General features: G+C 48.3%; 1 protein-coding gene across 1 annotated transcript in view; it reads right to left on the reverse strand.

The window, feature by feature from the left end:
* Window positions 1–3,965: 3,965 nt before the first annotated feature.
* Window positions 3,966–16,647, reverse strand: part of LOC123353257 (rho guanine nucleotide exchange factor 40-like) — a 62,615-nt gene continuing 49,933 nt past the window's right edge. Inside the window, 4 exon segments of the mRNA XM_044994228.1 lie at window positions 3,966–3,979; window positions 5,688–5,827; window positions 7,036–7,159; window positions 11,783–11,983. Coding sequence (XP_044850163.1) covers window positions 3,966–3,979; window positions 5,688–5,827; window positions 7,036–7,159; window positions 11,783–11,983 — 479 coding nt within the window.

Here is a 16,647-nt window from a genome sequence, read left to right on the forward strand (position 1 = left end):
TAAAAGAAGCAGTGAGAGATAAAAAGGCACCTTTTAAAAAGTGGAAGCCAAATCCTAAATAGAAAGGAGCATAAACACTGCCAAATGAAGTGTAAAAATGTAATAAGAAAAGCCAAAGAGGAGTTGGAAGAACGGCTAGCCAAAAACTCCAAAGGTAATAAAATGTTTTTTAAGTACATCAGAAGCAGGAAGCCTGCTAAATGACCAGTGGCGCCCCGGATGATCGAGATACAAAAGGAGCGCTTAAAGACGATAAAGTCATTGCGGAGAAACTAAATTAATTCTTTGCTTCAGTCTTCACGGCTGAAGATGTTAGGGAGATTCCTAAACGTAAGCTGGCTTTTGTAGGTGACATATCTGAGGAACTGTCACAGATTGAAGTATCACTAGAGGAGGTTTTGGAATTAATTGATAAACTCAACATTAACAAGCCACCGGGACCAGATGGCATTCACCCAAGAGTTCTGAAAGAACTCAAATGTGAAATTGAGGAACTATTAACTAGGGTTTGTAACGTGTCCTTTAAATCAGCTTCGGTACCCAATGACTGGAAGTTAGCTAATGTAACGCCAATATTTAAAAAGGGCTCTAGAGGTGATCCCAGCAGTTACAGACCGGTAAGTCTAACGTCAGTACCGGGCAAATTAGTTGAAACAATAGTAAAGAATAAAATTGTCAGACACATAGAAAAACATAAATTGTTGGGCAAAAGTCAACATGGTTTCTGTAAAGGGAAATGATGTCTTACTAATCTATTAGAGTTCTTTGAAGGGGTCAACAAACATGTGGCCAAGGGGGATCCAGTGGACATAGTGTACTTAGATTTCCAGAAAGCCTTTGACAAGGTCCCTCACCAAAGGCTCTTACGTAAATTAAGTTGTCATGGGATAAAAGGGAAGGTCCTTTCATGGATTGAGAACGGGTTAAAAGACAAGGAACAAAGGATAGGAATAAATGGTAAATTCTCAGAATGGAGAGGGTGTTCCCTAAGGGTCAGTCCTAGGACCAATCCTATTCAACTTATTCATAAATGATCTGGAGAAAAGGGTAAAAAGTGAGGTGGCAAAGTCTGCAGATGATACTAAACTGCTCAAGATAGTTAAGACCAAAGCAGACTGTGAAGAACTTCAAAAAGATCTCACAAAACTAAGTGATTGGGCAACAAAATGGCAAATGAAATTTAATGTGAGTAAATGTAAAGTAATGCACCTTGGAAAAAATAACCCAACTATACATACAATATGATGGGGGCTAATTTAGCTACAACAAATCAGGGAAAAGATCTTGGAGTCATGGATAGTTCTCTGAAGACATCCACGTAATTTGCAGCAGCAGTCAAAAAAGCAAACAGGATGTTAGGAATCATTCAAAAGGGGATAGAAAATAAGATGGAGAGTATCTTATTGCCCTTATATAAATCCATGGGACACCCACATCTCGAATACTGTGTACAGATGTGGTCTCCTCATCTCAAAAAAGATATACTGGCACTAGAAAAGGTTCAGAGAAGGGCAACTAAAATGATTAGGGATTTGGAACGGGTCCCATATTAGGGGAGATTAAAGAGGCTAGGACTTTTCAGCTTGGAAAAGAGGAGACTAAGGAGGGATATGATAGAGGTATATAAAATCATAAGTGATGTGGAGAAAGTAAATAAGGAAAAGGTATTTACTTGTTCCCATAATACAAGAACTAGGGGCCACCAAATGAAATTAATGGGCAGCAGGTTTAAAACAAATAAAAGGAAGCTCTTCTTCACACGGCGCACAGTCAACTTGTGGAACTCCTTACCTGAGGAGGTTGTGAAGGCCAAGACTATAACAGGGTTTAAAAGATAACTGGATAAATTCATGGAGGTTAAGTCCATTAATGGCTATTAGCCAGGATGGGTAAGGAATGGTGTCCCTAGCCTCTGTCAGAGGGTGGAGATGGATGGCAGGAGAGAGATCACTTGATCATTACCTGTTAGATTCACTCCCTCTGGGACACCTGGCATTGGCCACTGTAGGTAGACAGGATACTGGGCTCGAAGGAGCTTTGGTCTGACCCAGTATGGCCGTTCTTATGTTCTAAGCTGAGGGAACTGGGCTTAGTTAGTCTGCAGAAGAGAACAGTGAGGGGGGATTTGATAGCAGCCTTCAACTACCTGAAGAGGGGTTCAAAAGAGGATGGACCTCAGCTGTTCTCAGTGGTGGCAGATGACAGAACAAGGAGCAATGGTCTCAAGTTGCAGTGAGGGAGGTCTAGGTTGGCTATTAGAAAACACTATTTCACTCAGAGAGCGGTGAAGCATTGGAATGGGTTACCTTGGGAGGTGCTGGAATCTCCATCCTTAGAGGTTTTTAAGGCCTGGCTTGACAAAGCCCTGGCTGGGATGATTTAGTTGGTGTTGGTCCTGCTTTGAGCAGGGGATTGGACAAGATGACCTCCTGAGGTCTCTTCCAACCCTAATCTTCTATGATCTTTTCTTCTGGCAAAAACAGGAGTATATAACCATCCATCCCCTGAGATACAGTGGGATTTGAACCCCAAAATATATTCTAGTCTATACTCTACAATCTACACAATAGGGCCTTGAGGCTAGGGTACTGACCTAGGACTCAAGAATACAGGATTTTATTCCTAGCTCTGCCATTGGCCTGCCAGGTAAGAAAGTCACTTTAATTTCTCTGTGCCTCACTTCCTCCATCTGTAAAATGGAGATAATGTTACTGACCTCCTTTGTAGAGTGCTTTGAGATCTTCTAATTCAGAAGGGGCCATTCTGATAATCTAATCTGAACTCCTGCATAACACAGGCCAGAGAACACCCCCAAAATAATTCCTAGAGCATAACTTTTAGAAAAACATCCAATCTTGGCTTAAAAATAGTCAATGATGGAGACTCCACCACAACCCTTGGAAAATTGTTCCCAGTAGGAGGAGTGGGGAGAAGAAACCCAACTGGTTTGAAGAAGGAGCTTGATAAATGTATTAACAGGATGATACAATGGGGTACCTATGATACCAGGGAACTGGACTCAATGACCCAAGAAGGAGGCCCGTTCTAGTCCTATGTTCTGATCACCCCAGCTCCCTAAGAGCATTGCTGATTTCTAGGAAGTCTGTCATCTGAAACACAGCTATGTAACATACAGAACCCAGCGCCTCTGCAGCACCTCAGAGCCCTGAGCCAGGCACCAAGGAGCAACACTATGGGCTTGGCTACACTTGCGAGTTACAGCGCATGAAAGGAGCCCCGGGCGCACTAGCTCACTGCCAAGGCACGTAGAGCGCTCTGACTCCACGGCTACAGCGCTGCTGGTTCTCCACCTCGGTGAGAGGAATAATGTTTGATGCGCTCCTGCTGGAGCGCTGCGGCGTCAGTGTGAATGAGGTGTTGCATTACTGCGCTCTGATCAGCCTCTGGAAACATCCCATAATCCCCTTAAGTCAAGAGGCCACTCTTGTCATTGTTTTGGATATGGCCTTTGAAAGCTCTGTTTGACAGCCGGTTGCTTATCTGCTCCGAGACAAAGCAACCATTACTGTGGAATGCTGTGTGTGTGTGTGTGCGCGCGCGCGAGAGAGAGAGAGAGAGAGAGAGAGAGAGGGGAGTGGGGGAAGGTCTGCTGCTGTCTGAACTTACAAGACAGCATGGTGACATGCTCTCAGCCCCTCAAAAACCCACTCTCCTCCCACATACAAACAACACACTGTCACACTCCACCCCAGCCCCCATTTGAAAAGCACGTTGCATCCACTTGCATGCTGAGATAGCTACCACAATGCACTGCTCTCCGTGGCTGTTGCAAGAGCTGCTCGTGTGGCCACGCCAGTGCGCTGGCAGCTGGCAGTGTGGACAGACTGCAGCGCTTTCCCTACTGCGCTCTCTGAAGGCTGGTTTAACTCCCAGCGCTCTACATGTACAAGTGTAGCCATGCCCTATGAAATGAAAGACACTCCCTTTCCCAGGAGCTGTGAATGTTACCCCTGCAGCACTGGGGGCAAGAGCACAGCACGGTCACCATGAGATACTCCCTTGCCCCAGGGGCTAAGCATGCTGCCTGAGCACAGCTCCCAACTCCACCCAGCTCTGGAAGGAAGAGAGGAAACCCATGACTCAGCCCTAGCTCTCTGATGTGGCAGAGCAAAGCACCACCCAGCCAGCCAGCCAGCCAAGTGGCCTCTCTGCATGCACAAGTGTCATTCAAATCTCATCCTGGGTTCATTCAGAGTCTGTTTGAGTGGACACCCTGAGGGCCCAAAAGGCCAGTGCAAAGAGGCACCTGCTTAGCCATGATTAGTTGCAGCTACAACTCATTCTCTTGTTTGGATTTCTAACAACAGATGGGAAATCAGTTCTGATCAGTGTCAACACAATGCACTTCATTTCCAGCAGACTGACATGAAAGTCTTTGACCTGAAACAATATTAAGTTACAGCATGTCTGCTTCCAATCATTCACACACACACCCCACCAGATCAGCAGCAGTACACGTTCCTCACAACAGCACTGACATAAAGCACTGCCCTCCTCCTTCAGGGACAGTCCCGCCAGCCACAGCCACAGCACTGGCCTTTCTGCTTCACTTTTCATTCATCTTTGAAAGTGACGGGCCACTGAATATTTCATGCAGCTGATGAATAAAAACAAAATCTTGATGCCAACAGAGACACTCGGCAGAAATGTGGCAGCGCATTCTGAGCAGAGTTCTGCGGACAGCAGTTACGGGCCTGGGGACAAGGCTCTCAGCAGTGGCTGAAAGGAGTGCAGCTGTTTTCCCCCCAAAGTCAGGGCTCTGGCTTTTCCTGAGGGTTGGGAAGTACAGGCAGGGGGGTCCCCCTGAAACAGGCCAGCGCTCCTGTCATGAATAGTTAGTAAAGGGTTAAAGCATAGTACTGGTGGGCACCTGACCGGAGGACCAATCAGGGAAGAGATTTTGAAACTCCTAGGAGGGAACTTTTTCTCTCTGTTTGGGGGGGTCTTTGTCTTTGGCCGTTTGGAGTTCAAGAGACCAGACGAGTTAATCAAGTCCCTACAAGTTCCACCTTTCTGAACTAATTTCTTCTAGTCAAGATAGTGAGTATTAGAAAGATACTTTGTGTCCTTATCTAATAATCCTATGTTTGCAATTGTGTGTGTTTGTTATTGATTATTCTTAATTGTGCTTGTACTGGTTGTACTGAGAAAGAGAGAGGATTCTCTCCAGAACTTAGCAAGGTTATACCCTATGAGTGCCCAGCTTGGATTCATAGAGATTCTGTATTTTCTTTTGTTCTCTTAATAAATTCGTTTCTTTTCTTTGGACTTGGTTAATTCCTTCCCTTGGGGAAATTCAGGGGAAGGGGAGGGGGAAGTGGGCTGCTTCCCTGTGTGTAGAGATTCAAGGCGTTTGAATCCAGGCATCTCTGTCTCCGGAGCAGGCTGGAGAGAGGGAAGAGGGGGGAGGTTCCTCCTCTGTGAATTGATCTGTGTTCCCAAGGGGGGAAACAGGGGTGTCCCGGCCCACGGAATTGACCGGGTGGTGGCAGCCGAAGGGGAGACCTACCCTAGGATTTTGGGGTGGGGGGAAGACATGCGGGTCCTCACTTTGAAACCGCCCAGTTTCAAGTGAGGGTAGACTCTGACAGCTCCACCTCCTGAAAGCAGCCAAAACCTGGGATGGCACGGATGGATTTCAGGAAGCCAGAACACAGCAACCACACCAAAGAGCCTGGGGCCAAAGGACTGGGGCTGCTTCCACAGGCTCACCTGTAGCAAATTGAAAGCCTTAAAAAGGGCAGGAACTGGTGAACAGCGACGAGCATCTACCAGAATGGTGAGGCCCAAAGCTCGGCACTCTGCTCTGTGAGGAAAAGGAAAGACGCGTTAGTGTGTCATTGCCACAGGGCAGCACGGGCATGGTGTACCGTGCTGGGCATACCTGATGCAACTCTGTAAACGGAAGCCACTAACTGGCCTCATTTTGTTAGCCACAATATCTTCCCTTTGAGGTTGCCTAGGCTGCTCCTTCTTCTTCCCTTGTACTGCTAAGTAAATTCCTGATGCCCTACCTACCACACCTCCTCCCATGACACTAATTCCAGCCATGCTGCTCCACTCCCCAGGCCCCAGCAAATCCTCAGACAACACAGACTATCACATCTCTCTGGAGGCAGGTAGCGAGGAGGGAAGCCATGGGGAGTGCCAGCACTCACTGACTGTGCCCCAGGGCTGGCACGCAGCATCACTTACATCCTTTCAGCTGCACTGACGACAAAGCTCACACTTGGAACTAGTCGTATTTTTCAAAGCAGCATAAAACGCAGACCAGGAGCTAAGACCCAACAGAGTCTGTGAGCAGGGTGACCAGACAGCAAATGTGAAAAATCGAGACAGGGGGTGAGGGGTAATAGGAGCCTATATAAGAAAAAGACCCAAAAATCAGGACTGTCCCTATAAAATCAGGATATCTGGTCACCCTATCTGTGATGATCTGGAAGAAGCCGCATCAGTCAGGGAGCCCATGGCAGCAGCAGTAGGGGGAAAAACTGCAGAGCACACGACAAACTGATACATTCTGAATGCGTTTAGCTCTACCAGGCAAACTGTATCACATCCGTGATGCCAATACGTCACTCGTCCACCTGCTCAGCCTCTGCAGCCGCCTTCAGCACTGGAGGACAGGCTGTCAGGAAGATTGTTCCCTAGAACTATATGACAGGGCTGTTGCGTGAGTTGCTGGGCTACCCCAGAATTGTCAATGTCATGTTTTCTAAGCCCTATTTTCTGAGTTAAGGCAGAAGAGTGAGAAATGGTTTGGATTTATGGCAATGCTTGGAGACGTAGAACAATATACACCTAGCACTGCTGCTTAGCATGCGTATACTGCACGCTGCATGGCCAAAGCACGCAGTCAGCAGATCTGTGGCTTGTGCAGATTCAGAGCTTTCTGGGGCCATCTCCTCATGCTGCCAAAGAGAGCCAGCTCCGTTCGGCTCCCAGCTAGGTGCCAGTAGAGATTGCCCTGTCCTGCCTGCCTGACACCCTGCCCAGCCTGGAAATGGCACCAACCTTGGGATGCTGTGTAAGTACAGGAGGAGGCGCACCAGCTCGGTGGTGTTGCAGTGGGGGTTTAGCCAGATCGTGTTCCTTGTGGTCATTATGGCCACTGCACGTCCACACTTGTCTCTGGTGCCTGAAAATGAGAATTTATTTTAACATCTGCAACTTGTCAGAGCCTTGAAGGATCCCCCCACAGATTACCTCCAGGGCAGCCCAGCTCACCCACGGCCCTTAGTGATTCTCCCTGTAAATTACAGCATTGCTATTGGGACCAAATGCTCTTCCCCCACTTCCCACACCCCCCCAGAATTGAGCACACAACCTCTACGACACACCAGTGCCCACCAGGACTTGCCATTGAAGCAGTGCCATGGCCACTGAGAGGCACAGACAATGCTCGCTGTTTGCACGGTCTCTGTTGCAGTTACTGGAAACAGCGATTCAGGCCCACACTCAGCACCGCAGAAAGTAATAAAACTCAGGCTTGAAGGGTCTAAAACCCTCTTGGCCCTCAAGCAGCATGATTACTTTTGCAGCTGATTGCTGTCAGCTGGAAGGAATTTAAAGAGCTTTGAAGAGCCGTGTGCAGCCTAATCAAATTCAGCACTAGTACTCCAGGCGGAGGGAGGAAAGCCCAGTCTCCCAGCACACAAAGCAACAGGCTCCTCTTCAAAACAAATCTACAGAGAGGGAACCCACCGCTCCCACCCCAAGGCCAACACAAGATGGAGGCATCAGAAGCATGGCTTTCCCCTCACTGTGGAGGAGCCCACCACACTATGACAGCCCTCAAGGGACAATGGGTGCTGGGCACACACTGTTAACCTTGCAGGAGGTTTGGCGTCCTTCTGCAGGGGATGCCAATGGGTTAAGGTGTGAACAAAGAGCATGCACAATGCAGCTGACTCCCCCACCTAAAGCAAGCTGAATTCCCCAGGGCTCTATGCGTGGAGCAGGTGAAAGACCTTTGCTTTAGCCAAACACCTCTGATTTTGCCAGCTAGGAAAGGAGAGCTGAAGGCAGTTGTGGCTCTCTCCTTCATGACAAAAATTCCAGTGGCAGAAGTTGAGGGGTATTTAAGATGTTATCCATTTTTACCCCAGGAACTCTGCGAGATGTGTTAATTGGCATTCAACAATCCTCCTTGCTTGGCTCGGGACTGCTTGGCTCTGCACTGAGAACAAGGAAGCCAAGGACAGGGGCGGCTCTATGTATTTTGCCGCCCCAAGCACGGCAGGCAGGCGGCTTTCGGCGGCACACCTGCGGGAGGTCCACTGGTACGCGGATTTGGCGGCATGCCTGCGGGAGGTCCACCGGTCCTGTGCCTTCGGCATACCCGCTGCTGAATTGCCACCGAAGCCAGACCGGCGGACCTCCCGCAGGCGCGCTGCTGAAGGCTGCCTGACTGGCGCCCTCACGGCAACCGGCAGGCCGCCCCCCATGGCTTGCCGCCCCAGGCACATGCTTGGTGCGCTGGTGCCTGGAGCCTCCCCGGCAGAGGACCCAAGGGGGCAGTGCAATTGCACCCGACCCGTGTGTTTCAGAGTTCTACATTTCACCTCAGAGATCCACACCTGGTCTTTTCTAGTCGACAAAACTAGCAGGGGCCCCAGGCAAGGGCAAGTTACCAGCATTGTGGTACCCCACAATCTCACTGTTCTGAGGAGACCGCTCAGCTATACAAGCTGGGAACACACGTCTCTTGTTCCAGTCGTAAAACTGACATGGCATGATTAAAAACATCCCAAGAAACCTAACAAAATCAGAATCCTAAAAAAAAATTAATTAAAATTACACTTTTCTGTATCTTACCCACTTGACCCCTGCTGTCCCCTTGGAGGGAATGTGAACAGAAATAGAGCAAAGTGGTTTCAGTGAGGGCACAATGGGCCCCAAATAAACAGCTCTGCCCTGCTAGGAGCAAATCTCTCAGTGGAGTCCAGTAATGAGAGCCAGGGCCCCAAGCCGGCATTATTTCAAACAGAGGGGAAATCACAAGTAGGGTTAACCCCTTTTCAGGGAGGAGGGCCAGTAAATGGGCTTTGTTCTTCTAAAGTCAGGTCTAAAAGGGAGATTAAATAAATCAGGAGCCCTGTTACTGCACCTGGAGTATTGTGTTCTGTTCAGGGCAGTACAAGACCAGAAAATGGTGCTAAAATAGAAAGAGTTCATTAATACTATATGTAGCTCTGTGAGTTAAGAGAGAAGCCATCAAAACTCTCATGCTCCAGGGCATCAGCTGAGTGCCGGAGAGATCAGGATGGAATCCTCTCTTTATGGACAAGATGATACAATGGTCAAGTTCAGTAGGGGTTGTTTTCACCTTTTTCTGAAGCATCAGTTATTGTCCTCTGAATTATTAACCACAAAACTGGATTAAACTTTCCCCTGACTCCCACATAGGAGTATAGAAATTACCTGACCAGATCAGACGAGGGGTCTGTCTCCATCAGTGGCTGGTCCTGGATAATTCATAGGAAAGTGCAAGTGCCACAACTGACTAATGAAACATCCTGCCCAGAGGAAAGCTTCTTCTGAACCTCCTCTGTTAGTTCCTACCCCTTATAAAATTGTATTTACTCTTGTCACTGCAACCATAGTAGCAAAGAGTCCTGTGGCACCTTATAGACTAACAGACGTATTGGAGCATGAGCTTTCGTGGGTGAATCCCCACTTCGTCAGATGCATATATTCACCCACGAAAGCTCCTGCTCCAATACGTCTGTTAGTCTATAAGGTGCCACAGGACTCTTTGCAGCTTTTACAGATCCAGACTAACACGGCTCCCCCTCTGGTACTTGTAACCATAGTGTTCCCATAACCCCTACCCATGTCTAACATCCCATTAGAGAGGGTGTATCTGGGTGTGTTTGAGCACATGTATGTGTCTTCCCCAGTTCACACTCCTTCTAGAATGCTGGGCACACCCACTTCCTAGGGATGAGTTGGATGCATTTAGTGCTTCTGATGTTGCTCCTCCCTCAGATGAAGGTTCTCGTCAAGCATTTCTGGAAGGCTGCCCCTGTGTTCACATGTTACGTGCATGTGACAATTTTGGTTTGCATTTTTCATAGATTCATACAGTTTAAGGGCAGAAGGGACCATCAGATCATCTGGTCTGACCTCCTGTATAACACAGGCCAGAGACCTTCATCCAGTTACCCCTGTGTGGAGCCCAACAACTTGTGCCTGGATAAAGGATATCTTCCAGAAAGGCATCCAGACTTGGTTTGGTAGTTTGTTCCAATGGTTAATCATCCTCACAGTTAAAAAACTGGGCTTTATTTCTAATTTGTCTGGTTTCAGTTTCCAACCACTGGTTTGTGTTCTGCCTTCCGCCGCTAGATTAAAGAGCCTTTTAGTAGGTGTTATTGTCTCCCCATGAAGGTACTTCTATACAGTAACCAAGTCACCCCTCAGTCTTCTACACATTGAGCTCCTGAAGTCGCTCATTGTAAGGCATTTTCGCTAGCCCTTGAGTCAATTTTTGTGGCTCTTTTCTGCATTCGCTCCAATTTTTCAACATCCTTTTTAAAATGTGGACACCAGACCTGGATGCAGTATCCTAGTATTGGCTCACCAGTGCCATATGCTGAGTTAAAATCACCTCCCTACTTCTGCCCACTCATCCCCTTTAGATAGCCACGGATTGCATTAGCCCTTTTTGCCACTAGGTTGCACTGGGAGCTCTGCTGAGTTGCTGGTCCACTATGACCCTTTTCCAAGTTGCTGCTTTCCAGGACACAGGACCCACTCTCTAGGTACGGCCTGTATTCTTTGTTCCTAGACCTTGCATTTGTCTGCATTAAAATACATTTTGTTTGAATGGACCCAGCTTACCAAGCTATCCAGATCATGCTGTATGACTGCTCTGTCTTCTGCAGCATAGCCATAGCAATATGCTCGAAAGCTTGTCTCTCTCAACAACAGAAGTTGGTTCCCTAAAAGATATTACCTCACCCACTTTGTGTCTCTAATATCCTGGGATCACCACAGCTACAACTGTCAGAACTGGGGCTTGTGACTTTGCACTGGGAAAGCAGCTAGCTAAATGGGGCGGTTGTCACTCTGTGTGGGTTTGAAGAGGGCGGAAGAGAAGGGCACTGGAGGGGTTTGTTGGGGAACATTTACTGGCACCGAGGCCAGTCAGGAGCACCCAAGCCTCAGTGCTGGACTGGAACTCTGTCCTGGATTCCTGAGCTCTCTGTCTAGATGCTGTGCACATTGGGCACATGGGTCCCCGTGGTCAATATACCCTTGTTTTACCTCTCTCCTTATCTTTCTCCATGCTGGTTTTCTACATTCATCCCTCTGTAAATAAATATTTCCCTTTCCTATATTCATTGTCCTGTTCCAGTGTGTATGTATTTACGTTGGGGGTTGGCACAGGTGCCCCTGGGGTGGAAGGGGCTCACCTTTCCTTGACCGCAGCCATCTTGCAGAGTGGACTCCATCTTGGCCACAAGGGTGCTATAGTTACATTAGGACTCCTGGATGCAAATTATCTAGTCCTTCTTGAGCATGAGGTCCTGTTTCCTGCCAGTCCCCGACTCAGCTTGAAAGCTCCAAGAGTTGGCCAGGGATTTGAGGACCGAATTTCAGAAAAGTTTATAGTGAAAGGAATACGGCACACAGACCTCCTGCCCCACGGGAAAGTCTAAAATGCATCCCTATCAGCAGCACACCTTTTGCACACCTATCAGCCCTTTTGCAGCACAAAGCTTCCTGCCCATCCCTCTGGCTCAGTTAAACTCACCTGGCAGACAGGCAACTCCACTCCTGAGCACGTCGAGGTTCACGTCCTTCGCTGTGACGGGTGCAGTCTGTAAACTTCTGGGGGGTTCCTGTTGAATAACAGCTGCTGAGCCTTCCTCTGGGGAACAGAGTCGACCCGCTGGCTCACACGAATCAGTGCACATTTCTTCTTTTATCTTTTCTCCCCCTTTCAGCCGTGTTCCTGTAAAATAAAATAATCCCACTGGTGTCAGGAGCCTGGGGGCAGATCACAGCCCCAGTCAGAGGTGTCAGCTAACAAACTCCAGACACAAGAGACCTGCCAGGACTGCACTGACCTCTGGCACCCCAAAGCTCTTCAACAGTTACTAAGTAAACTGCTGCATCAACAGCTGCTGTCACTCTGCAGCTTATTTACAAACAGAGACACATTTGGAGCTACTTAGTTAAACAGCTGTCCCCAGAAAGCTGGGTCTCTTCAGCTGTGGCTTGAAGTGGGATCCCTGGGAACTCTAGGAGTGAATGCTGCTGTTTATAGGTTGATGCCCATCCCATGCTACCCTTTACCCAGCTTTAAAAAAAAATGCTTTACACTGTGTTTGTGCCCTACAAGAACTCTGGGCAGCAGGTAGGAACAGGGATGGGTTCCAGGCCTGAGGATCATGGACACATTGAAGAGTTTGCTGGTTATCTTATGATGACATCATTCTCTGATGGAGTCCAACTCAGGATAAACTGGCCTAACCCCAGGTAAGGGAAAGAAAGGATGCCTTGTGCTTGGCCCATGTTCTGGGAGGAGATGATCAGGGTTTCATAGATACATAGATTCCAAAGCCAGTGTGATCATCTAGTCTGATCTCCCGTATGACATAGGATATCAGGGTTGGAAGGGATCTCAGGAGATCATCTAGTCCAACCCCCTGCTCAAAGCAGGACCAATCCCCAGACAGATTTCTACCCTGTTCCCTAAATGGCCCCCTCAAGGATTGAGCTCACAACCCTGGATTTAGCAGGCCAATGCTCAAACCACTGAGCCATCCCTCCCACTATAGGACAGAGAACTTCTCCAAAATAATTCCTGGAGCAGATCTTTTAGAAAACCAGCCCATCTTGATTTAAAAATTGTCATTGAAGGAGAATCCACCACAATCTTTGTAAATTGTTCCAATGATTAATTACCCTCAAAAATTTACACCTTCTTTCAAGTCTGATTTTGTCTAGCTTCAATTTCCAGCCATCAGATCACGTTACACCTTTCTCTGCTAGACTGAAGAGCCCATTACTAAATATTTGTTCCCCGTGTAGATACTTAAAGACTGTAATCAAGTAACCCCTTAACCTTCTCTTTGTTAAAATAAGCAGATTGAGCCTCCTGAGTTCATCACTTTTTAATCCTTTAATCTTTCTCGTGTCTCTTCTCTGAACCCTCTTCAATTTATCAACGTCCTTCTTGAATTGTGGACACCAGAACTGGACACAGTAGCAGTCACACCAGTGCCAAATACAGAGGTAAAAGAACCTTTCTAGGTCTACTCAAGATTCCCCTGTTTATGCATGATTTTATGTTTTCTTCCTGGTCATGATAAAAATGTTAAATAACATAGGGCCAAGACCCAATCCCTGTGGGACCCCACTGGAAACACACCCATTCAATGATAATTCCACTTTACAATTACATTTTGAGAGCTATCAGTTAGCCAGTTTTTAATCCATTTAATGCATGCCATGTTCGTTGTAGATTGGGCTAGTTTTTTAATCAAGATGTTGTGTGGCACCAAGCCTGATGCCTTACAGAAATCTATGTCTATTAAGTCAACACTACTGCGTTTATCAACCAAGCTTAGGAGCAGTACCACCGTCATAAGCCTCTGTATGTGTTTAAACACTAGAAGGCGCGACAGTCACACTGGGTAGTGAGGTCCAGAAGCACCTAACGTGGCATGTTCCTTCTGAAATGCTATGTGGCGAAGTGGATGAGAATTGGCTCTGTTATGCTGGGTTCTATGGCAAGCTCTCATTTCTCTTACCTATAAAATGGGTGAATGAGAGTTACCCCTTGAGGGAACAATACAAAACTCTAGTTTCATAATAAGTGTTATGAAGGGAACAGATATATTAACAGCAGCCATGGGGAAGAACTGGGAATAGATCTCATGATTCCTAAGCTTGCAGTTTAATGCACTGGCTATGGCAGGACTGGTATGAAACATCTCTAATGGCTTCAGAGCTTTGTGCCTGGGGAATTTCAGGCCTGGTCATGTAGGGGGCCCTGAGTCTGGAACTCTGCTATGATGGGTATTGCAACAGACATAATATCCCGAACAAATCTTATGGAAGTAAGATATACTTTACTGAACAGAGTTCAACCTTACTGAATTTGGGGTCCGCTGTATTAAAAATGGGGTTGTGCATGTGGAATTTATGTATTTCCACGGGAAGTGTAAATAAGAGAACAACAGGGAGTGGTCGGGCTAGTTCACTCAGGTGGGACATCTCTAGAGAAGCCACCCCTGGAAAGATGCAGATAGACTAGTTCAAACTGGATTCCCCAGGGACCATCAGACAAAGACAGGGTCTGCTTCCTGTTCCAGAAAATGGACAGGTCCCCAGGTCCACAGAGGGCCCCAGTCCTTACGGCAGGATTGGAAGGACTGGGGCTACTGAGGCCACATAAGATTGATGGCTTGTTCTGGCCTAAAGCTGTGAAGAACTTGTAAAGACAAGGTATCCCCTTGGGTGGCGGGGTGAAGGACTGCTCCTGCCATGTTGGGGCTGGGGTGAACCCTGGTAAGCTTATTAGCATGCATGTAGGCTCTTTTATTGTGTTTAATAAGTTTCCTCTGAAATAGCTTAAGAATCAAGTAGGCTCGCACAGGAAGTGCTGTCTGGTACCTCAGCACTGTAGCCATTACACCTGTTAACCACCTCTCTAGAGAAAGCAAGCAGGTGTTCTTGGGCAACGTGTCTGCACTGGGAATAACACGGTGAAGGCAGGGAAGAGAGAGGGAGATGGGTCTCCATCCAGATAGCCAACAGCTGGGGAGACGGAGGCCTGAGGATGAGGACCCTGGCCGGAACACAGAGCGGAAATACAGGTGCAGTTGCCCTGAACTGACAGGTGTGTTTGGAGAATTGTCATTCTGATTTGGTGCAGGGGCTGTGGGATTGTGTGGCTAGCCAGCCTGCAGTCCCAATGAGAGCGTTTGCTTTGGATTAGTAATTGCATCATTACAAGCAGGTGCAACCTGTGCTGCAGGACGGTCACCCAGGAGGGTAACTGGCAAAGCTGTGTCCATCTGGAGCAGCAAGGAAAGGTAACCACTACAAACCAGAAGGAGGGAACCGGAAAGAGCCTGAAAGGAATTCAGCACACGGGAACGCCTCACTCTCATCATCCCAACCGCTGCCCAGCACTGGACAGATCGCAGGGCAGCTGTGAGCTGAGCATTGGCCATTCCTCACCCAAACCAGGGTATCCACTAGACTACATCACTATTTGTAATATATTAAATGCAAGAACAAATATGTTTGCAGAACACTGAAGCCCTGGCTGAACTGATGAGGAACGGCACCTCTCAGAGGTACAGCCACTCTCGCCACAGCACAGATCAAAGCTGCAAATAAGCGATTCTAGCAGGGACATTTTTTCAAAAATATGAATGAATTGTGCATGCTCGTGGCCTCACCCTTTGTGCTGCCATCGGCAGGGGGGTCAGCAGTTAACAGTGGACCCCAAGCAAACCCAGGTGATTCACAGCTGAGTCAGTCCTGATCCAGTGCCCTGGCACACTAGCCATCCGCCCCGAAGTTCCACTCAATGTCCCAATTCCCACTGTCTGGGCTGGACAACTATAGCTGGAAAAAACACTGGGTACAAGTGTCTTCTACAGGCTGCTGCTGGAGCTGCCGGAGGCTAGCGCTCCTCAACTCCTTGTGGCTCTCCATGCTGGGAGGGGGTAGGAAAGAAAGGGGAACCTAGGGATATTAAAAGGGAGAGACTACGCCCGGAGGACTGGAAGGGGGAACCCGAGGAGAAGCGAGAGAGAGAGAAGGAACTGTTGCCCCTGGAGATGCCAGAGGAAGAAAAGGCGACTGGCCCTTGACTTCCATTTGCCCAGGGGGCAGGACTAGAAGGAAGAAGGAGGAACCTAGGCAGTTGTAAGGAACAAGCCCATGGGAAGACTGGAGGGGAGAAAAGGAAAAGGGGGAAAATCTCCTGGGGTGAGCTACAGGGGACTGCAGGCCACTGGGCTTCCCAGACCGGAAGGCCAGGAAGCCAGAGCCAGTTGGGCAGGGGGTAGCCATGCGGGAGCAGTGCAGCCTTCACACTGCACCAACCTGATTTCTGCTTGGTCATGAAAAAAAGCCAATTCCTGGGTTTCATGAGGTAAGTACTTCACTGGCCCAGCCAGGTTGGGGCATTCACACCTCACTGATAACAGGGCTGCAGCACATCCATTTATTGTGACAAAGTTCCTCCTCTACCTTGGTGGGTCCTGCACTTATTGCCGGATTTGCTCGCCTCACAGATTCACCCTGTGGGTCGGGAAACAGCCCAGAGACCTTCCCCTCTGGTAGAAGCCACAGTCCAGGTCAATTCCTCCTGGGTTTGATCAGGAGTTGGGAGGTTTGGGGGGAACCCGGGCCCGCCCTCTACTCTGGGTTCCAGCCCAGGGCCCTGTGGACTGCAGCTGTCTCGAGTGCCTCCTGGTTCAGCTGTGTGACAGCTACAACTCCCTGGGCTACTTCCCCATGGCCTCCTCACAACACCTTCTTTATCCTCACCACAGGACCTTTCTCCTGATGTCTGATAATGCTTGTACTTCTCAGTCCTCCAGCAGGATGCTACTCACTCTCAGCTTCTTGCACGCCTCTTGCTCCCAGTTC

The sequence above is a fragment of the Mauremys mutica genome, chromosome 19 (assembly GCF_020497125.1).
Source record: "Mauremys mutica isolate MM-2020 ecotype Southern chromosome 19, ASM2049712v1, whole genome shotgun sequence".
Taxonomy (NCBI): Eukaryota; Metazoa; Chordata; order Testudines; family Geoemydidae; genus Mauremys; species Mauremys mutica.